The 23,731-nt window shown below is 29.0% G+C and overlaps 1 protein-coding gene and 1 pseudogene across 1 annotated transcript; one reads left to right on the top strand and one right to left on the bottom strand.

Annotated features, from left to right (window-relative positions):
• Positions 1–9,130: 9,130 nt before the first annotated feature.
• LOC149883705 (uncharacterized) lies at positions 9,131–10,099 on the bottom strand (annotated as a pseudogene).
• Positions 10,100–20,143: 10,044 nt separating this feature from the next.
• Positions 20,144–23,428, top strand: LOC145185542 (inhibitor of growth protein 4-like). The gene is made up of 9 exons (XM_090099126.1): positions 20,144–20,286; positions 20,590–20,661; positions 20,983–21,149; positions 21,428–21,554; positions 21,661–21,721; positions 21,800–21,929; positions 22,040–22,078; positions 22,538–22,599; positions 22,760–23,428. The coding sequence occupies exons 1-9, from the start codon at positions 20,250–20,252 to the stop codon at positions 22,797–22,799; spliced, it is 735 nt and encodes a 244-aa protein (XP_089955252.1). The 5' UTR covers positions 20,144–20,249; the 3' UTR covers positions 22,800–23,428.
• The last annotated feature ends 303 nt before the right edge of the window (positions 23,429–23,731 follow it).

The following is a 23,731-nucleotide window of genomic DNA, read 5'->3' as shown; positions in this document are numbered from 1 at the left end:
CTTACAAAAAACTATAGGCCGTGTAATATTAAAACATTATAAGCAATTTTATTATTCCTCTATTCTGAAAGTAATAAAAATCATAAAGTATTTTATTGGGTTTAAAATATCGCAACTCGTCAAATATATCTTTTGAAATAAAAAAACATGGAATAATATAAGATCCTTAAAACTAAATTTTAGAGTTTTTGTCGTTAGCTTGCAACAACGGCAAGATTTGTGTGCTTATCACTTTCAGGCCCAAAGGACTTTTGAAAATCTTTAGGTAAGATTAATTCTCTTTTAATAATAGTACAAATACTTTGCATTTCAGAAACCTTGGAAAGAGCTCCCATTTTAAAGGATTTACAATTTCAAGTATAAAACTTTTCAACTTGTCAAATAAAAAAACAACTCTCTGGTCCTAGAAGTTCAGAAAGAGGATCAGTATCGCCATCTACCACATTATGTCACATTACCTAGTTTGTATGAATACGGCAATATTACTTTTCCTAGTTTGTATGGATATGGCATCTCAGACCAAGGAATTTTGTATAGCTGAAGTGCAGCACCAAGTTGAACATCTTCCAATAAGTCATCACTAATGAGACATACAACCACAAATCCCTCAGCCAGATACCAGAAAAGATTCTGCATTGAATTAAAGCATGCCCTAACAGAATAAGAGATTCTATTTATGTACTGAATTACATCATCAATGGCTGGTAAGTCCTGAGATAGTGCAATGCCTACGAAGAAGTCTTTAACAATCCAGGTTTGATAGAATACTAATATTAGTGTTGTGACCAAAACTGAAAGTTTTTATTAACTTAACTAAAAAAACCGTAACTAAAATTAGTCGACCAACTTCTTAGTCTAACTAAATTTAGTCGACTAACATTTCAGTCAAACTAAATTTAGTTGGCTAACTTTTTAGTCTAACTAAAATTAGTCGACTACATTTTTAGTATAACTAAAGTTAGTCGACTGACATTTTAGCGTAACTAATATTAGTCAACTAGCTTTGTAGTCTAACTGAATTTAGTCAACTAACTTTTTAGTCTAACTAAACTTAGTCGACTAAATTTTTAACTTGCGAAAAATATATTGTTACTGTTACCCAAAAAATACTTTTTTAAAATCTTGTTATGCGTTTGTTATGATGTGGTTTGAGCACCATATTTTTAGTTACAAAGTGCTGTAAGTTACAATGTTTATCTGCAGGGCACCTGTTTCAAGGTTTTTCAGAGTTTTTCAGGTTTTTGGAGAAAGTTTTGCAACATATACACTTGGAATTTTGTAATAGTAATAAAACTGTATCCAATTAGTCCCCCTTATTATTAAGTACTTTTTTAAATTTCAATGAAAAGCGGTTTAGATCTGGATTTTTTCAATCTCTAATTAATGTGAATTATAAATTATAAAACATATGTAATATCAATTTATAAAAAAAAAATGGTGCCATCTTTTTGAAAGGTGTGTTATATGCAGAAACACTTTCGGATTTCCTTTATATAATACCTGCAATGATTTTTTTAGGTAATAATACAAAATTTATTTCGTTCTACACTCATAAAAACACAGTATTTACAGTGACGACCATAAAATGCTAATTGTTACGCAATTTATGTTTTTTATTACTTGTATATTGTGTAAATGAATATATATCTTGTTCAACTCTCAATTTTGTTTTTCTTTTAAAAATTGTTATTAAAATGCTAATCACGTTTTCGGTATAAAATATCAGCTGTTTTTGACGGATTTGTTCTGCTAACAAACCAATTTTTATTTAATTCAATAAAAGAAAATTTGGGTCAATACCAGGTATAAAAAAATCATTTTTATTACCTAATTGTCACAAATTGTAATACATATTTTAAATTTCTTCAAAACAATAAATTTTGATGAATGTCTTTAAATTGATTTATCATAATTCATATTATGTTCATATAACTTAATGGTATAGGTTATTGAGTTTTTTTTTAGCACTAAATCCTGTTTTAGCCAACTAATTTTAGTAATGCTAAAAAGTTAGCCGAGTAATTTAGTCAGAATAAAAAGTTAGTCGGCTAATTTTAGTTAGACTAAAACTAACCTTAACTTCCACCCTAACTGAAATGAACTCATACAATTATTTAGGGTGGAATGCAAGAACCGAACTTCAAATTTGAAGTCGAACTTCAAACCTTAAGTGCGACTTGAGCGAATGCACAAAGCGAACTTCAACTCAAGTCAGACTTGAAAACCGCTAAAAATAGACCGTTTTCAAGTCTGACTTCAAACCAGACTTGAGAGAGCAAAAATTCCTTCCGAATGCAAGAAGCGGACTTGAAATTTCAAGTCAGACTTCAAATCTCAAGTCTGACTTGAACGGAATGCAAGAAGCGAACTTGAACTGAAGTCAGACTTGAAAAACGAGAGTTTTTGAATTTTCAAGTCATTTTTTCAAGTCTGCTCCAGACCAATCTTGAAACCAAACTTGAAAAAAAAAACAGACCGCCATTATCATTTTGCTGATGCGTAACAAAACTTTACTATTACTATATAACTTATTACAACCTTTGCAAATATGAAAATGAGTTTTTAACAAGCAAAAGTAGTTACTTGGGCATATTGACCTAATTAATTTAGAAGGTTACATTGTGAAAGTATATTTGTCAATCAATTCATTACAGAAAACTGAATACCAACATTGTGAAAACGTGTGTCTTTTAAAACATCCTGTAACTCGTATGAAATGATCCAACATGTCATATTTTGATGCCATTAGAAATGTTTATTAGCTTTTTGAAATGTCGAACATCCTAGCATTATAAAAGGCTGTTGATTAAGGCACGTTTTTGTGATAAAGTATAAAAGTAAATTCCATTTAGTAATAAACAGTTGCAGTTATACAAAGAAGTGATACGTGTAAAAGGAGTAAAAGGGAGTTCATGAGAAGTAGTTACAATGATATGAAGTATTAAAAAAAAACTTTTTTTTAAATGTTCAAAAATGAATCGGTATGAGCTGAATTTTAGAAGAAGAAGAAGAAAAAATATGCCAAGTCACATACCAAGGTTTATTATTGACAGAGCTAATCCTTTAGAAGTTTACTACGATATAGAATTTAAAAGGTGCTCAGGGGCGTGTCTAGGGGATGTCTGCTACGTCGCTGGACATACCCAAAATATGTATATATACATATTTTTTCACAACTTCAATATTTCGTTAAGTAAATATGATGCGTCGGTAGATAAAAGCAAACAGAGCGAATAATTATAATAAACTAAAGCAATAATTAAGCAAACTATACAAGGTTAACTGTTCGAACGGATGGTAAGAAGTTATTAATCCGGGATAACAGTTAGATTTACGGTTTAGTATTTTATTATACGCCAAGTTAGAATTATTTTGTTCTATCTCCAAGTTTAAATGTTGGGAGAAAGTTTTTGATTTTTTTCTTAAAGTAAAAATTATTTAAAAACTTAGTCTTAATTTTTAAAGAAATAATAACTTATGCTTTAAATAATTTATGTTTAAACAAATTAGAAAAAAACTTGTAAAATAGAGCGCATTTTAGAAGTAATCATTACTTACTAAAATTAATAACTCATTTTCTCCCAACTTTTAAAATAGGAGATAGAATTAAATAATTCTAACCTCGCGCATAGTGCTTGTCAAATCGAGAACGCTCTAAAGTTTATTAAAAAAAAAAAAAAACGATTTATATATTTAAACGGAGGTTGTTTTAATTTTTGACTTAAACAAATTAATAAGAAACTTGAATGGACATACCTTTTTTTATTAAGTTATAAGGTACTTCATTTTTTAAATATTTTCTTTTGTTAATTTAAAAAAAATAAAAGTAATTATTTCTTAGAGAACAAATTCCGGACTTCCCTTTTCAATTACACCCTGAGTAAAGTTTTAGTCAAATTCTATTGATATTTATCATCAGGAGGAGAAGACTGTAATTAACAACAAGCATATATCAAAATATATCAATGGACATCCCCAACTATTTTATACAAAGCTGTGTATCTTTTTAATTACTTGCATTTTAAAAAATATAAAAAGAAAGAAAGGGTTTTAAACATTAAAAATAAAATTTGGACTTCCCTTGGTACATACACCCTGTTTAGTGAGTATTTATTAAACATTTCTTAAACATAAAGTTTAGACAGTTTTTCAACAATTTTTTTTTGCTTCATATAAGAATAGGTCGTGTGTAATTGTTAAGCGTTGGTGCTGACTATGGTTATCATCATTTTCTTCTAAAAATAGATAGCGTGCGAAGCGATGATGTTTGATAATGGTTAGCATCATGTGCGATAAAATATCGGGCGATTGCTAAGCCGTCTTACCTCATATATGCGTTTGTGAATGAGGAAGGGGGGGGGGGGGGAGGGGGATGCTAAAATTTAACTTTTTTTTTTTTTTTTGGGGGGGGGGGGTTAAAACTGCGACTTACCCAAAAAAATTCCTGTACACGCCCCTGGTGCTACAGATTTTTCAAAAAAACCTTTTTAATATTAGCTAATTACATTATTAACAACAATGTTAACAATCGAAGGTGCCCTCTTTTAACTGTACAACAACTGGCTGTTGCATTTCGGTTTTATGCTACTGGTTCATTCCAAGTGAGTAGATATTCAAGAAACGGTATCAGAAAATGGCACCTTGTTATTGTAGATTTTACATTACGTTTTTAAATAACAACATTTTATACCAACAAATGATAATATACTCAAGTAACAATAAATAAACTCTTTTAGAGAATAATAGGAGATTTGGAAGAGCTGAAACTCAACTGTTTGTCCAGTGGTTAAGAATATTTCAATTCAAATGGCTAACAAAAGATATCAGTACATAAAGTTTCCAACAGAAGCTGATTCTTTGATAATTCAGCAAAAGTGATTATAAGTTTTCATGGATATCTGATTTTGCTATTTCATACAAACTTCAAACTTTTCTTAGATAAAGAAAATATTTATATTTATCAACCATTATTAAGATTTTACCAAATTCAAGGATTCCCAGGATGTATAGAAGCAATTAATGAACACATATTCCTATAATAATTCCTTGTGAAGAAAGCACAGAAATTTATCGAAACAAAAAGGGATTTTTTTTTGAATTGCCAGGTCATTGCAGGTGCTTCATATGAAATTTTATCTGCTTGTGTTCAATGGCCTGGAATTGTTCAGGATTCATTTGTTTTTGCTAACTCAGCTATTAAACAAGTTTTAGAAGCTCGCCAACATGTTCATGTTTCAGGTGATTCTGGCTATCCTTATAAACAATATTTAATGACACCTTTTTCTAACCCAAAAATGAAAATGAAATCAGATACAATTACAGCTTGAGAAGTACACACATGTTGAATGTTGTTGTTGAATATTGTTTTGGTATATAAAAAAAAAAACAATACCCTTGCCTTAACATTCCCTTAGGAACAAAACTGCAAAATTCCATAGCTATAATAATATCCTGTTTTGTGCTTCACAACATTGCCCTTCGACAAAATGATTATTGTGGAGGCAATGAAATACAAAATAGCAATGAAGAATGTGGTGCTAAAGCATTCACTAAAGATATTTTTGCAGAAACAAAGCAAAAGTCAAATTTCAGACTTATTTTTTTTTAAAAAAATTTGTGTCTGATAATGGATAAAGGGTCTAATAACAAAAACATTATTTTCAAATATTTATACTACATATTATTTCAAAAGAATTACATTTTATATTTCAAAATAGTATTATATATGAAAAAAACAATTTCACTAAAAAATAAAGTGATAAATTAAAACATTCCAAAAACAATTTGGATCTGATATTGTTTGAAAATAATCATCCTCACACAGAATAATTCTGTTGTGTTGCTTTTTTAAAACTTTGTGAAAATTTTAACTGTGAAAAATTTTCACAAAGTTTTGTTTGTATTGTTGCTTTTTCTGGAGAGAGTTTTTTTTTATATCATCTATTTCTATTTGTTTTTGCATTAGTTCTTTATCAAGATCATGAATTTCATTACATTTCTTTTTTGTATTTTTTTTTTATTAAGAGATTTTTGTTTAACGTTAAACTTTGTTCTTTTTCATGTGTTAATGAGCAAGATGCTATAAATGGTTTTTAAAAGTTTTCTTTTCTGTTTCTATAAGTGGCCCAATAATTTCAGAAGACCTGTCTCCATATGTGATCTCTATTGACTTACATATGTAAATGGTATATATATATGTGTAGGCAGGCGCGGATCCAGGAATTTGTAACTGTGTGGCCAAATTTTATTTTCACGGTTTAAATTTTGATAAAAGACTGATACTTTAATATTTTTTCACAGCATTTATTCATTGAATAAAACGTCGGTAACGTATAATAAGAACCGTTGTAGCCATGGCAGAACCTCTATAGCCAAAATTCGTAAATTACAACAAAAATTTAAATTTTTAGGGATATTCCTAAAGCGAAAAAACCCATAACCAACGTGGCTGCCGTTAAATTTAAATTATATGGCCAATGCCATAATGGCCACCCCTTAGATCCGCGCCTGTGTGTAGGTATATATATATATATATATATATATTTATATACACACACACATAGTATTATGTAGTATTAGTATTGAGAAAACTAATTTTGTTTAAAGTAATTTTCTCAGTATTTTTTAAAAAAAACCATTATTTTCATTAAAGTATTAGTAAAAAGATAAATAAAAATACGTAGTATAGTATCATCCCCAAAATGCGTCAAAATAAGATTCTGCATTTTCTAGAACATTTCCATGTGTTTTAATTCAAATGGAATCTGTTAAAATGGAGAAATCAAGAGAAATTGTCTTGATCACTAAAGTGGTACATATGACCAACCGTTGTTTACCAACAACTTAGGATTTGGAACTGAAAGTGCCAAGATGAATTTGTTTTTCTGATGAAAAATACATAGCAAGAACTTTTTTTTTTTACTGTTATTAACTTTTTATTTAATCGTATACTATACAAATATCATTACACGGAATTTGTTTCAGTAAAAGGTTTTTCCCGTAAAAAAAATCCATTATCGCTATTGGTTGCGAAGTGCATTTTCCGATAAACGCCCTAAATTCAACGCCTCGACTATTTTTCAAGTTCGACTTTCTCAAGCACGAACTTGAAATTTTCAAGTCTCGTTTACGCATTCGCTCAAGTCAATTTTTCAAGTCTGACTTGACAAAGTCGAACTTGAGATTTCAAGTCGAACTTGACTCAAGTTCGGTTCTTGCATTCCACCCTTAGTATTTGAGACTTGAGTTTTCTATCAAAGTTTATCTTTATAATAAATTTTTGACTTCAAATTTATTTTTAGACTTTTTAATACCAAAAATGAAGTAAAATTTATGCCAGAAATTAACAAAACGTGTATTTTATTATGCACACATACATACCCCCCCCCCCCCCCCACACACACACACAGATATATATATATATATATATATATATATATATATATATATATATATATATATATATATATATATATATATAGGGTACTTGCTGTTGAGGAAGTTTTTGACACCCCCTTGAAATGTGGGACATTGGTAATAGAAATAACTTTGGAAAAAAATTAGCCTGATTGGACCACTCTTGTGCCTCCCCCAGAGCCCATTTAGTTAAAGAAAATGGTAAAAAAAAACGCCAAAAACGATTATGTTCGATAGGCTAGGGGAGGTGATAATATAAAGATTTTTAACTGATTTTTTTTTATAATACAGGTATTGATTTACATTTCTAAATAAAAGGGTAGTTAAAGCAGAATATGAATACTGTTTCTGTTTTATTGTGTTAAAGAGTGTTAAAAATCGCAAAAAAATTAATTATTATTTTGCCGCGAATAAGTATAATTAAATATTACAATTAAAAAATCATTTTTCAATCATTTTTGCTATTGTAGAAAGTGAGTCAATCAACCCCTTTTTAGACGAGCTTGAAGACTATTTTTCTGGCCTTTTTGTAGCAAATCTAGCTTTATCAACAGTTAGTAGTCTGTTCTGAATTTCCTCTTCTTTATTGTATCTGTGCACAAACTGTTGCATCATTCCTACTGCTCTTTCAGCAGGATCATTAGAGATTTAGCAAAATCTTTAAAGATTCTAAAACTTGATTGTGTGCATCAATACTGAGGTAGGAGGGTAAGCCAGTCTCTAATCCTTTGTTTATCCAACCCAATTCGATCAAAAGTTAAGTAGGAGAACTGATCAACTAGTAATGGTAAACTTGGGGGATCATTATAAACTCTCTTTTCAATCCTAATCTTGTTTTCCACTTCAATGAGCAATTTGTTGTTCATTTTAAAATAATCAGAGTTTGGCATATCATATTGAAGCATAGCAGAAGCAATCTTACTTTTTTCTTCATTAGAAACATTTTTATCCAACAAAGAAAGAGGTACAATTGTAGAATCAAGATACCAGGAATGTTTGTAAAATTGTTTCAATACTGCTTCAATCGCCTCTGGTTTGGCACAAACATCTTTGTATAGATTCATTTAATGTATTGATAAAATATCAAGATATGGTGCTTTGATAGCTTTGTCAGATTGCAAATACCATTTTGCATAAAAAAATGCTATGAATTCCGCCATGATATTTATTTCTTCTAAAATCTTCTTGAACAAATTTAATCTGATTAAAAAGCAATTGCAATTTTAGATAATATATGGCTTTTCCAAGGAACCTTGCATGGTGGACAGCTCCTGGTTTCCTAATTTTTACACCTTCAAAAGACAAATAAGCAACAACCAGCTCAGCTAGTTCTTTTCTATCCCCTCTAAATATATTTTTACTTTTAATGTACTTTTTGCAAAAATTAAGTGACTCAACTGTAGCACATTCGATAACAGTTCCTTTTGTCTTATCCTAATTAAATCGTGTAACATCATTCGTATCATAATAAAAATCAGGACTTTCAAATATGTCTTTCAGTTTTTTAAATAAAACATTCTCTGGTCCAGACGTCTTTCTTTGTGTCACAACATTACAAAAGTGAACAATCTTTAGCTCTGATATGTGGTGTCTACAAGCAAGAAATAATGGATAGATATCTATATTGTTTGCTATTCTAAACAGGGAACCTTTTTTAGTTCCAGTATTACTGGTAGTTGTATCAAAGCATAACCCTCCGATGTTTCTTTCGGTTTCATATTCTAAGGAAATTCATCACGCCTTTATACTGATTTTCCCCTGAGGATGATGCTAGGGAAGGTACTCCGAGAAGATAAACCTCTCCATTAATATTTAAATGAACTGCTAATCTGTCATTTTTGAATCGCTTACCTTTTTTAATTAAAATGAGGTTTTACCATCGAAATGAATGATCGGTGGATATTTGAAGGCTTTTAAAGCAGCTTAAATGTCATTTCTGGCTTGTTTACTTATTATTAAGTTTACCTTTTTCATATGTAATGAGGCTGCTGAAATGCTGCAATGAAGTTTACTTACATCCATACAAGATTTATGAACAACAGAAGTGACAACTTTCTGGAGAACTGAAGGAGATATATCATTAATTGATGCTGCAAGAGCAACACTACCACTGTAAACATCTTTAGGAATTGTGCACGTAATTGATTTTTGTTTTTCTTTTTTCCCTGCCCAATCTCCAGGTTCAAAGTGTATATCATTCAACATTTCTGTACCGCTTTCATCTAAAATTGGTTCCTGATCTAAATTTTCTGTAACTCCTAGAGTGTTGTGCTTTCTTTTGCGTTTTTTTTCTTTCTAATACTCTCTCTAGACATTTGACTATATTTGTTATCCTCAGTTCCGAGAATAAACTTTCTATCGCTTTCTTGATCATCTAAAAACTTCAAATCTTCGGCTTTGTCTTTATCTAATCTTTTCTTGTCGTTCATTATGGTACGTCTAAGATTTGGTGTACCAATCCAGAACACTTTCTTTTTCTTCTGTATAAAATAATCTTGTTTTTTTAAATCTGAAGTTGATCCTCTCTTTTCATGCTTTTTTAAACTGTAGTATTCTTTTCTAATATACTTAGATGCTTTCTAAGGGTTTTGTCAGAAACTATTGGAAATCCAGCTTTAATCAAAGATATAATGCACTTGCATTTGTCATTTTTACATTGACTCTTTTTCATCGTATTAGGCATGCAATATAGTATTGATGACTTTTTCACATTTTTTTCCAGTGTAGATTTGATGTAGTAAAAGTTTTTCAATATTTCCATTCCTGTTAGAATTTTCATACCTTAACAATATAAAAAATGTATTTATTGATGTGAATAATATACATACTTCAATATTTCATTACTTATACTAAAAGCTTTTTTTTTTGGAAAACATATTAATATAAACAATAGCCTTATCATTTTTTATATAAAGTACTCGTGTAAGCATTAAATTACGCATACAATGTATCATTTTAATGCAAAATAAAAAGTATATAGTTAAAAATCAAAATAATTACAATACAGCACCTGATATAGCTGGATTAGCTTCTCCAATAAGGAAAAAAACTTTTTTTCTTGACTTAAGATCTCCTTCTTCATCTCTGTTTTCAGTTTCTTTAATGTTCATCATAATACCTAAAATACCATAAGTCATAAAACATGGATAAATGTTTAAATAAATAGTAGTTTCAAAAATAAAATTTACTGTATGTTCAAAAAAAGAAAAAGAAAGAAAAACAATTAGTTAACGTACCTGTAAATTCAAGAAAATTGCAAATTCATAAATTTTGGCAACAATAATACGAATAAAATTTAATAGGGTAATAAGTATTTTTTTTAATTATTATAATCTAAACGAGTAAAATTGTTATGGTCTCACAAATATAATAGAGAAAAGAAAGGAGGAACTTTGAAAGAGACTGTCAGACGAATAATGAAAATGGTCATTACTGATGATTTGGTAAACAGTTTTAATTTCATGGGCCATGGAAATATACATGCTTTTTATGTCCTCCAGCTTAAGGGCATCGTTTGCGGTTAGTAAATAATTGTATGTTTATTATTTGAGTAAATTGAAAAAAGTTGCAATTATTGTTTCAAAAAGAGTGTTTTTGTGAAAGAAGAATTTTGTTTTCATGTAGTCAAGTGACATTTGTCCTGCAAAACTATTATCTTTTGATCAAATTGTTCCGTTAAAATGCTATCAGTGTTTATGTTCTTTTTTAATAAAATTTGTTAAAAATCAACCAATAGAAATCTAAATTCATGTGCAAGCATAAAATCAACAAAACTTATTTTAGAGTGCTCGCACCACTGACTTGTGGTCTTTTCAGATATACAAACCATTACATCACACCTTTATAAATGCTATTGTAAAAATACGATGGTAGCAACATGGTAATGATTCCTAAAGTTTCCGCTTTCACAAAGTTTGTTAACTTAAGGGTTAAATTTTATGGAATTTATTTATGGTCTTTTGGCTGCAGTTTGTGTTTTAAGCAGTATTGATATAAAAACTAATAGAATAATCGAAAGTGAAAAATTTCCTCAGTATAAGTTGTAAAGCAGTGGCATATATAACTTCATATGCTGATTTGTGAAAGGTTATTAATCTTTTAAGTATTTTTTGAAATGAAATTAGTATTGATTTAGTATATTGCAACTGCTTTGCAAACACAAAGGGTTTATAGTATATTTATGCATTATACATATCCTGCTTCTTAAAAAGTTGAATTATTACGTTTGCGCGCGCAACTAATACACAACATTTCGATAACATTTTTTGAGTTGTAACGTTTTTAACTTGTCCCACAAGTACCTATATTGAGAGTTTGAATTGGATAACCAACTAACATTATTTAGCTGAGTGTGTGTCCTACAGGGCCATCGCTGTAGTTAATACATGCAGTAATGTCTCTGTTGACAGTGCACTCCCGGACCCACTGTGAAACGCCGTCAGACTGCCACTGCTCCGACCCACTGGATGTGCTAGCATCTGACAGTTTTTCGCAGTGTGTTCAGCAAGACTAGGCAGGAGAATTTTCTTCTCTTGGAGTAGCGTCCCTGGCCATGCCAAGCACCTTTAAAAAGGAAATGAAAACCAAACCTTAACCATCTGTTATGCAACTCCAACTCCTTTTCTAATATATACTTAGATTTATTGGAAGTTAAACCACATATTTTCAAATTAGTTGGATACTTTAAATATTTCATTAGGAACTGAGGTTTTCAAAGTGGTTCCTATAGACTGTCTTTTCACTTGTTTAGCACTAATTGAATTTTTAATAAAGTGCTTTTTATTTTTTTAAATTAATATTTATTCACTCCAATAAATATTTATGAGAACTTTACAGATATGTTTTATTTTTTATGATAGTTGAGCATAGTACTTCTCCTGTCTTGCCTCATTGTTGGTGCGCGACATTTGTTAAATAACTGTTCTCAGATAGTATTTCCGCAAAATTTTTTTTTTTTAGGTTTTTTTCCTGTCTCTTCCACTTGTGATTGCTACTAATGAAACTACTGAGTACTTCTAAAGTGATAAAAAATGAGTAAAGATTCTATTAAAAAGCCATATAAATAATGCATTAGTAAGTTAACCAATACCTTTAGAAAACAAGTAACCAAAATACAAATGACCCAGGTAATAAATTTAAAAATTATCTCACCGTGTCATTTAAGGAGTGACTTAATAGGTTATGACTATTCTACAAATTTACATGAATATTGTCATCTGACCATAACTATTGAAATTTTACTTTACACAGCCATTGAAATCTAACCATGTTTTAGTAATTTCTAAGGTTCATCATCATCATCATCATCATCATCATCATCATCATCATCATCATCATCATCATCATCATCATCATCATCATCATCATCATCATCATCATCATCATCATCATCATCATCACCATCATCATCATCATCATCATCATCATCATCATCATCATCATCATCATCATCATCATCATCATCATCATCATCATCATCATCATCATCATCAGTTATTACTATTATCATTATTATTGTTATTATTAATATTATTACCATTATTATTATTATTATTATTATTATTATTAATATTATTATTATTATTATTATTATTATTATTATTATTATTATTATTATTATTATCATTATTATTATTATTATTATTATTATTATTATTATTATTATTATTATTATCATTATTATTATTATTATTATTATTATTATTATTATTATTATTATTATTATTATTATTATTATTATTATTATTATTATTATTATTATTATTGTTATTATTATTATTATTATTATTATTATTATTATTATTATTATTGTTATTATTATTATTATTATTATTATTATTATTATTATTATTATTATTATTATTATTATTATTATTATTATTATTATTATTATTATTATTATTATTATTATTATTATTATTATTATTATTATTATTATTATTATTATTATTATTATTATTATTATTATTATTATTATTATTATTATTATTATTATTATTATTAGTTTATTTTGATTGTTTTTCAATAAAAAAAAGTTAAAGAATTTTATTCACTGGATAGTTTTGCTCCAACCCAAAGTCCAAAAACAATCATTTAAATAATTGTCAACTTTTTTCATGTGAAATTTTCATATGTCTTAGGTCTTCTAAGATTTACTTGCAAAAATGTATACAAAATGTGTATATATATATATATATATATATATATATATATATATATATATATATATATATTACACATGACTCTCAAGTTCATGTATTAAGGGAAAGAGGGCATAACCAGTTTTATGTGGCAAAATCAAAACTTTACCAACCAAATCTGCTGTTGACACTATCTTCTCAGTTTTTTAAATTTTTACCATGTCAGGGATAAACGCAATGCTATTGTATTAGATTGCTCCTCCCTTAAGGTATAAGAAAATCTACACTCCAATGGACCTGAAGTTAGAAAAAATAAAATCCTTTTTGTAACACCAAGGCAGATTACATGCATATAGTCTAGAATGAACGTTGAAACAATCGGAATATCCAATTCACACAAGGAAGGGGGTTTCTTTTGATTTTAGGGTATCCAAAGTTCCTGAAAGTACTTTCTTCACGCAAGACATGTGGCTCTTTGCTTTCAAACACAATCTGCTGAGAATAATATGTCCCAACAACTGTACATCTCTCACAGCCATATTTTGAAGTGTGATCAACAACACATTTTATAAAAGAATATGCTAGTGTATCACATATAAATGATGATATACTAAATGTTGGAGTTGTATCGACTTAGAAATTAATCGACTGTCGACTAAATCGATTAATGTATTTTTCAAAGTCGACGAAAATCGGCTAATACATTTTTAAAATCGACTAAGTCGACTAAAAGTCGATTTAGTCGAAATATTTGAATAAAAATTTTATCATAATCATATACTTTAACTCTTTCGAGACTCTCGGTACATATATGTACCACTAAACTACATAGCTAATCTAGACGCCTTTTGTAAGTAAAATTCGCTTGAAATGCATATACTTTTGTTTGTTGATGACGCTTTAGAAACGTGCAACAAAAATAGAAAATATTTACCCATAATCAATAAAAAGCTGAAAAGAGGCGAATGCGTGTTTCAGTGCAGTAAAGATGGACTACTATTTGTAAAATGGCAAGACACAAAAAAGGCCTAATGCTGAGTAATTTTCATAAAGCTGATATTACAGAAGTGACGAAAACTTTGAAAGGCGGCTTAAAATGTAGTGTTTCTTCCCCAGAGACGATTGTGTTTCATCGCGAAATTATGGGAGAGGTGGATTTAGCAGACCAAATGATAGGACTATATGAACTGGATCGTAAATCGAATAAATGGAGGAAGAAAGTGTTTTATTGCTTACTTATGAGGTCCCTTTTAAATGCTTGGATAAAACATAAGGAGAACACAAAGAATAGAATTCCTTAGAAACAATTTTTGGCTCCCCTGGCAGAGGAAATGACAAATCAGTGAAGAAAAACTACAGCTGTACAACGTTCATTGTTGAGAGGGGGTCCTTCTATGAAAAAAATACTCTATTATATGACAGTAAAGAGTTTAACTTTTTTCAAGAACAATATTTGTATGGTACTGATGGTACACATATGAACCACTGCAGAGGGCTGCTGGTACATATTTGTACCACCACCCCAGCCAACCCCTTGATGTTTTATTGGCACTTTTCCAATAGATTAGACTAAAAAAAGTTATAAAAACACAAAAAAAACATATTCGCACTTTTATTCGTCTCGAAAGGGTAAATGTTGCTTGACAATTTATTTTTTAGAAGGTATGAAACAAATAGAACTTAAGAGAGTAAACAAAAATCTTTACTGTTAAAGTGCTCTTAAATAATCTAATAGATTAGATGAATTAAAATTGAACAAAGAAAATGCTCTTGATATAATAACATATACTGTTATTATATCAAGAGCATTTTCTTTGTTCAATTTTAATTCATCTAATCTATTAGATTATTTAAAATCGAATGAACAAACAAATTATAACGGAAATTACTATGACAAAGTAAAGAAAAAAAAAAAAACGCAGATGGGAAATTTACATCATTTTTCACAACAATTAAAGCAAAAAATTATCAGAAAATTCAATGAAAAAAAACAAAAACTGTGGCATAGATAGGTGGGGGCAGATGTGGCGGATAAGCTTTTTTTTTGTGGTGGCAGATTTATAAAATATTTTCGTATCCTTAACTGAGTACCATAACACATTACTTAACATTTTGGTTTAAAAAGCATCAAGTGGTTACTATAATGAGAAAAAGGAAGTATTAATGAAGTGGTGCTATATACAGTGAGCTAAGAGTTAAGTTATATGATACAGCAAATTAGGTTTAATGTTCAGATATTTTAGTTGAATTAAAAAAATCGCTATAAATGATATTTTTACGCATGGCTCAATAGTTATAAATAATTTATCTTTACAAGATAAACTACTCATGAATATATCTCTTTACTCATTGGTCAGCATCATAACAATATTATATATAAAGATTGATAAAATTAAATCAAGTGAAATAATTGATATAAGGATATTAGAAAGATTACCCGAGTAAATCGACTTTTAGTCGATTATTAGGAGACCCATAGTCGATTAAATCGACTATTCGATTTTTCAAAGTCGACTTATTTCAACTTTCAACTAGTCGACTTTTAGTCGATTTAGTCGAAGTCGATATAAACACTACTTTAGACAGAAACGAGAATTGTTCTGATGAAAAAACGTTGAGAGGACATATCAAATAACTTTAAGAGGACATATCGAATAACGTTGAGAGGGATATATAAAATTTAACTATTTATTGAAAATTGGGAATAAGAAGAGTTTTTATCATTTGCATCTAGAGATGTAAATCATTGATATTTTGAACACTGAATAAAAGAGTTTTAAATGTTTAAACCATTACACATTAACAAGAAACTTATCTTAAAAACCAATGGAATTAAAATACACTGAGAAACAAATAAAAATTACTATTGATACATATCCCTTCCTTTACCAAAGATTTTCCAGACCCTTTAACCTCTACCATTCCTTACATATAACCCCAGGCTTTGAGCTTTCTTGTAAGATTTTTAGCTAGCTGGTAAAATTGTATGATCTTGGGGAAATAAAGTATTGAAAAACTTTTTAGATACAGTCTCAATATCTTTTAAAAGAACTTTCCAGCTACCTTTAGTGGACCTGTGCAATAATTGTCAGAGGAAGGTCTATTCTAAAGAACACTTTGCATTTCAGTTTTTCTTACTGCGTTAGTGCTCACGGTGCGCTCAAGATCTCCTCCTGGAAGATCACTGACTGATTTATTTTGAAAAGCCTGAAGCTTCCAGTATTTTCCCTGAAAATATTTGACTATACCACTGGAATCGATTAACACTCAGTAAGTTATACTCGTTGCTGGACACCATAATTACGCCATTTTAATCTCCAAATAATGCTCTATAACTTACATACAAAAAATGAAAAATTTTAAAAATTTAAATGTGTAAAGTTACAATTTTTTCAAGGCCTACAGTTTTTCAAGTAAATTCTATTGGACTTTCTAAATATAATTTTGGTAATTATAACAATTATTAAAATTCATTTTTCTAAGGAAAAATTCTAAATTACATTTTTGGGATTTGTGATTTAGGATTTTTTATTTATAATGAGTCTTCATTTTAAATAGTCTGACCCTTTTATGTTACTTAAGATGAAACGAAGTTGTTTTAGATATCGATGGCTTAATCCGCACACCAACCAACTCCATGTTTGGTTGAAATCCAGATTTTGATGCCATTTTGTTGATCTTCAAATTTTATATGATATGCAAAACCACCATAATTCAAACAAGATAATAAATACGTTAAATCATCCCGCACACATACCAGCCAACTCCAGGTTTAAAAAAAACGATTTACCAATCAGCTAACTCCCGCTAATTTTGCCATTTTGTAATGTGAAGTGCTAGATCGCGGAATTTAAATATTTAACATAACTTATGTATTAATATACACATTTGAAGCTTTCAATATATAAAAGGACCTGAATTAATGCAAGGTGAGACACTTTAACTTTTTAAAGCATATTTGTTTTCAAAAACAGTTAAATTAAGTTTGATAATTACATTACAATTACAGAATCAGCTCCTTGTGTTTATTAATGCTGTATTTGGTTATATTGTAGTTATTTCTTATATTGCGCATATTTATTTTAAAATTTTGAAAAAACTTTTATTTAATTTGTCCGTTTTTTTTATTTAATGCAAGCAAAGATAATAAATCAAAACGATACTCCTGCAAAGTTAATTTTATTCGACGAAAAAAAAAGGTCTTTCTTTTTTTAATGGTTTATTACCAATTGGAAACATTATGCAATATCGGGTTGATAAATCTTGAATACATATGAATACATGAATTCCTTGAAATGATTAAAATATACTTGATTTTTTAGAATGTCATTTACCGAAGACATTGGTCATTGTAATGGAGAAATGTTTTTTTTTTTAATGGAGAGTGTTTTTTCATATTCTCATAAAAACAGTGCTATCTTGTGCTTAGCCAGGATCCACAAATACCTAGCGGTATAGTTAATAGCTCCCCATTAATAAACAATAACATTATTGATGAAAAAGATTATAATGCTCCCTTGGTCCCATATTCTAAGCACTCAGACTCAGAATCTGATGGTGATGAAGGAGGGACAAAAAAAGTCAAACGGCGAAGGAGATGTCAGGTTGACAGATCCACATAGAAAGATCATAAAAATTTTTTCTTATCGAGAAAAGGGATAAAAATATTTTGGTCGAAAAAGGAATAGGGGACAAAGTAATCACTGATGTGCCTAAAAATGCAAAAAGGTTGAAACCAAGGAGTAAATGCGCATCAAACAAAAATGCCTTTCAATGTTTGGATATTTTAGACACAGATCGAACGGCAATCTTCGTAAGTTTTTGGAAGATGAATTGGGGAGAAAAGAAGGTGTATGTTGATAGTCGTGCCAAATGCTTTCCTATCAAGAGACCGAGAGACAGAAAGGATGCTTTAAAATCCAAAAGACTTAGCTCAATTGAGTATTCTATAAGGAAAGAAGAAAAATTGTACAGAGTCTGTAAGACAATGTTCTTAAACACTCTGTGTATTGGAAAATCAACCGTGTGGAGTTGGAAACAATCAAAATCAATTGTTAACCAAGCAGTATTATTGTTAGAATCACCGAAGACTAGAGAGAATCTGTTTCATATAGAAGTAGTTTCACTCAAAGATTTTTTTGAAAGTTTGCCAAAATTGGAATCGCACTACTGTCGCAAATCAACATCTAGGAAATATATTTTACCCGAATGGTCTACAAAAAATTCCCTTTATAATTTTTATGTGTCTGAATGGTGTTTATCGAACAACATTGCCCATTTGTCTTTAGCAAGATTCAACAACACCATGGAGACCGAAAATATTGCTCTATTCCAACCTAAAAAGGATTTATGTGAAAAATGTTTATCACACAAGCTTGCCTATATGTCAGACCTAGACTACAACCAACAAATGCAAAGAAAAAATGAAGCACGAATTGAAAAACAGAAAAACAAAGAACAGGAAGAGTTTGTTTTTACAGTTGATGTACAAGCAGTTTTGCTTGCGCCCAAGTCAAATGTTTCTTTTCTGCATTATAAAACGAAGGTATGTGTTCATAACTTCTGTTTATTTGATCTTACAACAAAAGCCGGATACTGTTATTTGTGGAATGAAATTGAGGGAGGACTAAATACTGAAGAATATGCAAGCATATTGGGGAAATTCATTATCCAAAAATTTCTTCCCAGACTCAACAGGCAAAGCAATTTTAAATTGACTTTATATAGTGATGGTTGCCTGTCACAAAACAGAAATTCAATATTGTCGAATGTTTTGATGAATATAGCTATTTCAAAGCAAATAAAAATTGAAAAAAAGTATTTGGAGGTTAGGCATACCTAAAATGGAGGCCGACTCAATGCATGCATGTATAGAGAAAAAACTAAAAAATAAAGTTATTAATGTACCTGTAGAATACTGAGGAGTTTGAAGAAGTGCTCGGAAAAAACCAGAACCCTATGATGTTTCTTACCTGAAGCATTCATTTTTCAAATCATTTGACTTATTCAAATTTTATAAATCAATAAGACCTGGAAAAATGAAAGGGGACCCCCAAGGTATTGTTTTATCAAATAGTTACATACATTTTTCTTTGAGCCATTGCATTTTTTTTACAATATAACATGGATGGCAACTTCTACTATTAGCTAAGGTTTACAGATGAGTGGCTGTTGCTACCGCAGCGTCGTGACAAGCTTATTACCACTAAGGATATTGAGCAGTTGCCTAATCTGTACTCCGAAAAATTGAAAATTAAAAACAGGAAATTTCAAGACCTCCAGGATTTGAAAACAACCCTGCCTTCAGATTATCATGATTTCTATGACAATATTCCATATCATGCATAGCTACATTTAAATAATAAATAAATCTTACCTACACTTCAAAAATGCTTATTTTATTCCAGCATAATTTTTATTGTATTTTTAAACCATTTTCTAGAACTCAAAATAAAAACACTTTATCATTAATGTTATGACAATAATCATTAAATTATACAATAACCATTAGGGTTACTTCGGAAAATCAGCCAACTCCAAAAATAATTTAAAATTTGGTTAACTGGTTTGCGGATTAACCCATCGAATATATTGCGTGCGTCGTGAGCATCTTGATTGTTTTTCACGCTTTTTTTATTTTAAACGTAACGGAAAACATAGTATAAAATTTTGATATGAATTTATAGATAAAGCATGTCAAACTCATTGTACTTAGAGCACTACCTTGAAAGTAAGTTTAAATGTAGACTCTAGTATCTAACAAGTTATAAAAAATCCTCTAAAAGAAAAATAAAGAATCTTTTAATTTAGTAATCTACATTACTACTCGCTTTGAATTGAATTGATTGAGGCAAATTCTCCGACTTTTAGAGCTTTAGCTAATTTCAGGTTCTTTGCTTTGAGTTGAACTTAGTGCCAAAAAATGATCCTATATAAGCACATGTGTAACTGTTACAAATAAAAGATCTCTATATTTTGGGTTAAGCACATATTTATTTTCTAATATGTTTTATTTTTTGTTTCTTCTAAATAGGTATTGAAGGATTGCCTTACGATTTACAAAGAAATTTTTCTCTTCAAAAAGATTTAGATCAAAGAGCACATGGTATGTATGTGTGTGTATATATATATATATATATATATATATATATATATATATATATATATATATATATATATATATATATATATATATATATATATATATATATATATACACACACACACACATGTTTCTGTGTATGTTTCTATGTATATACAAAGCTATTTTAGATTTTAAATTGTTTGAGAATTGTTGTGTGATCATCAACTATATATTTTGATGTTCAAAGTTTTCTTTATTTATGTGATAAGTATAAATAAGTATTGTAAACAAAATGTTGTTTAAACCAGTTATGTAATATGAACTTTCCTTTTATAATTTTAGATTTACTTGATGACATAGATAAATTGTGTGAGGAATATATTTCTAAGGTTAGAGATCTGCCTGCTGTAGAGAGGAAGGATTTTTTTGCTAAAATTGAAAAAGCATTTCAAAAAAGTAGAGAATATGGAGATGACAAAGTTCAGCTTGCTGTTCAAACATATGAAATGGTTTTTCTATTATTGTTGTTATTATTTTTTAAATGTGTTTTCTTTTTTTTTTCAACTGATATTTTATTGACATTCATAAATGCATATACATACATACATACATACATACATACATACATACATACATACATACATACATACATACATACATACATACATACATACATACATACATACATACATACATACATACATACATACATACATACTTTTCTGGTATGTGTTTATTTGGTTTTATAGGTGGATATGTTATTTAAAGTGTTAATATTTTTGTACAGGTTGATAAACATATCCGACGTCTTGACTCAGATTTGTCAAGATTTGAGGAGGAACTGAAATCTCAAAGGCAGCAGCTACAGCAGCAGCAACAACAACAGCAGCAGCAGCAAGTTGGAGAGGAAGCTGGTATTGTCTATTTAAGGACTTCATCTTCTTTTTTCATTCAGTATCTTTGATTTGTACTGTACATGTTTACATTCATTGATAACGATTAAAAAACTAATTTTTATAGAAAATCGCAAACGCAAGCCAGAAAAAAGTGAACCTTTTAAAAAAAAGAAAAGCAAAAAAGAGTAAATTTTTCTTTTTTTCTTCTATTTGTTATAAAACATAAGGTTCAAGAGAGCTTCATTAATTTTTTGATCTTTTAGAGAGCAAGTAGAATTGCCCAAGTCTAGTCTAATGACATCTGGTACTCCACCTATTACTATGGCAACAGACATGAATGTGCTTGATATGCCAGTGGACCCTAATGAACCAACATATTGCTTGTGTCATCAAGTATAATTTCATTTTTTGTTATGGTCTGAAAGTTAAAATGTGTTGGAGGTCTATTTGATCATTTTATATTATTTGTTGAAAATAATTTTGTTGAAATATATTTGTTTTAGGTATCATATGGAGAAATGATTGGTTGCGATAATAATGATGTAAGTCTTTGTTTGTTATCTTTATCTGCTCTTTTTTGCACTAAAAATTTTATAACAAATTGTAGGAAAGTTATAATAAAAATTAGTATATAATAAATGATCTCAATTTTCATGTTAATTGTGTTAAGCGTTTTTATGTATATATTTGTTATTATTATATGTTTTTTTATTTATTTTATTTTTTTATTTATTGTTTTTTTCTTTCTACATTTTAAGAAAGTAGTTATAAGAAGTATATTTTACGTATATAAGTGTATTTTATGTATATAAGTGTATTTTATGTATATAAATGTATTTTATGTATATAAGTGTATTTTATGTATATAAGTGTATTGTATATATGCTTTAATTAGCTTCTTTGTTTAGTGCATGTTCAGTAATTTGCTTTACTTGTTGTGTATTGAAAAAAAAAGACAAATTAGGTTTAAAATAGACTCTATGTATTTTTTAATTTTGTAGTGTTTAATTGAGTGGTTCCACTTTGGTTGTGTGGGTTTAACAACAAAACCTAAAGGGAAATGGTAAGTTGTCTTATATCAGTCTATGTACATCTTTATAGGAAGTTAAAGTAAAAAATCATAAATACGAGTTAGCTGTGGCTAATTGCAGTCTTAATTTAAACCTTAATGATATCATGTCATGGTTAATTTCTTTTTTTTTTTTTTTTTTTTTTTTTTTTAGGTTCTGTCCGAAATGCTCTACAGATAGAAAAAAAAAATAATGAATAATATGGAGCATAATTTTTCGAATGTGGTGCAAATGTTTCAAGGATGCAAGTTTTATATGGTCTTGTATGAACAAATCAACCTCTTCCTGATCAATATTATCAGTGTTTTATTTTTGCCCTGGATGTTTAAGTTCAGTAATTGGTTTCCAAGATAAGAGTTTTAAAGCATTTGTTTTTGCTTACATAGCGGATTTTTATACAGCCACGGTTGTTGGTTATGCTAGAAATATATTTTATTTTTAAGTTCTGAAGACTTTCTTTGTATTTACAAAAAAAAAAAAAAATTTTTTTTAAAAGTTTATCTTGGAATAAATACTCGTGGCTGAGTAAATATATTTTAAATATTTTTGTTTTTATTGCTTATAATAGTTTTCAGCTAGCACGATGCACGTAAGATAGGACTTATGAAGCAAACACAAGATTTCAGCATTCACTGATGCAAAATTGAAGTCAATAGTTTGACGTCTTATGATGTTCATTTAACTTTTTTTTTTTTTTTTTTTTTTTTTTGTTGCCTTTTTTTTAATTATAAAGGTTTTTTTTAAAGAATTGTAAAAAACGTTTATGAGAGGTCTTAATTTATTAGTGGTGTGACGAATTAAAACTTTGACTTTTTGTTAATATTTTTTATGTATTTATTGTGTCTGAGTCTTCATATTGATGCTGCTATGCTTGTTGCTAGATTTACGGCTCGAAACTTTTATACTTTAACATTTTCGATAAGTTTTTTTTCCGTTTCTCATATCTTCTTATAACAAAAGTTAGAATTTTTAATTGCTTAATACTAATATTTGTAAAATAGCTGTTATTCGTCTTCCAGAGATTAACGTAATAAAGTCTTAGGCTGATTCAAGTGATAATTGAATTTGGGAAATAATTTCATTGATCCCAGATATTAGTGTATCGCTTTTGATGTTTCAAATATT

This window comes from Hydra viridissima, unplaced genomic scaffold (assembly GCF_058129835.1).
Source record: "Hydra viridissima isolate aposymbiotic clone 2 unplaced genomic scaffold, HvirCarnegie_v1 scaffold_9, whole genome shotgun sequence".
Classification (NCBI taxonomy): Eukaryota; Metazoa; Cnidaria; class Hydrozoa; order Anthoathecata; family Hydridae; genus Hydra; species Hydra viridissima.
The sequence above is the reverse complement of the archived record's forward strand: the minus strand, read 5'-3'. Positions and strand labels throughout refer to the sequence as shown.

Bases quoted from the DNA above. Each gene is read 5' to 3' on its own strand.
- LOC145185542 (XM_090099126.1), top strand. From the start codon at position 20,250: ATGTCAAACTCATTGTACTTAGAGCACTACCTTGAAA. The intron at 20,662-20,982 runs GTATGTATGTGT...TTATAATTTTAG, and splicing joins TTTAGATCAAAGAGCACATG to ATTTACTTGATGACATAGAT. The intron at 21,722-21,799 runs GTAAATTTTTCT...TTGATCTTTTAG, and splicing joins AAAAAGAAAAGCAAAAAAGA to AGAGCAAGTAGAATTGCCCA.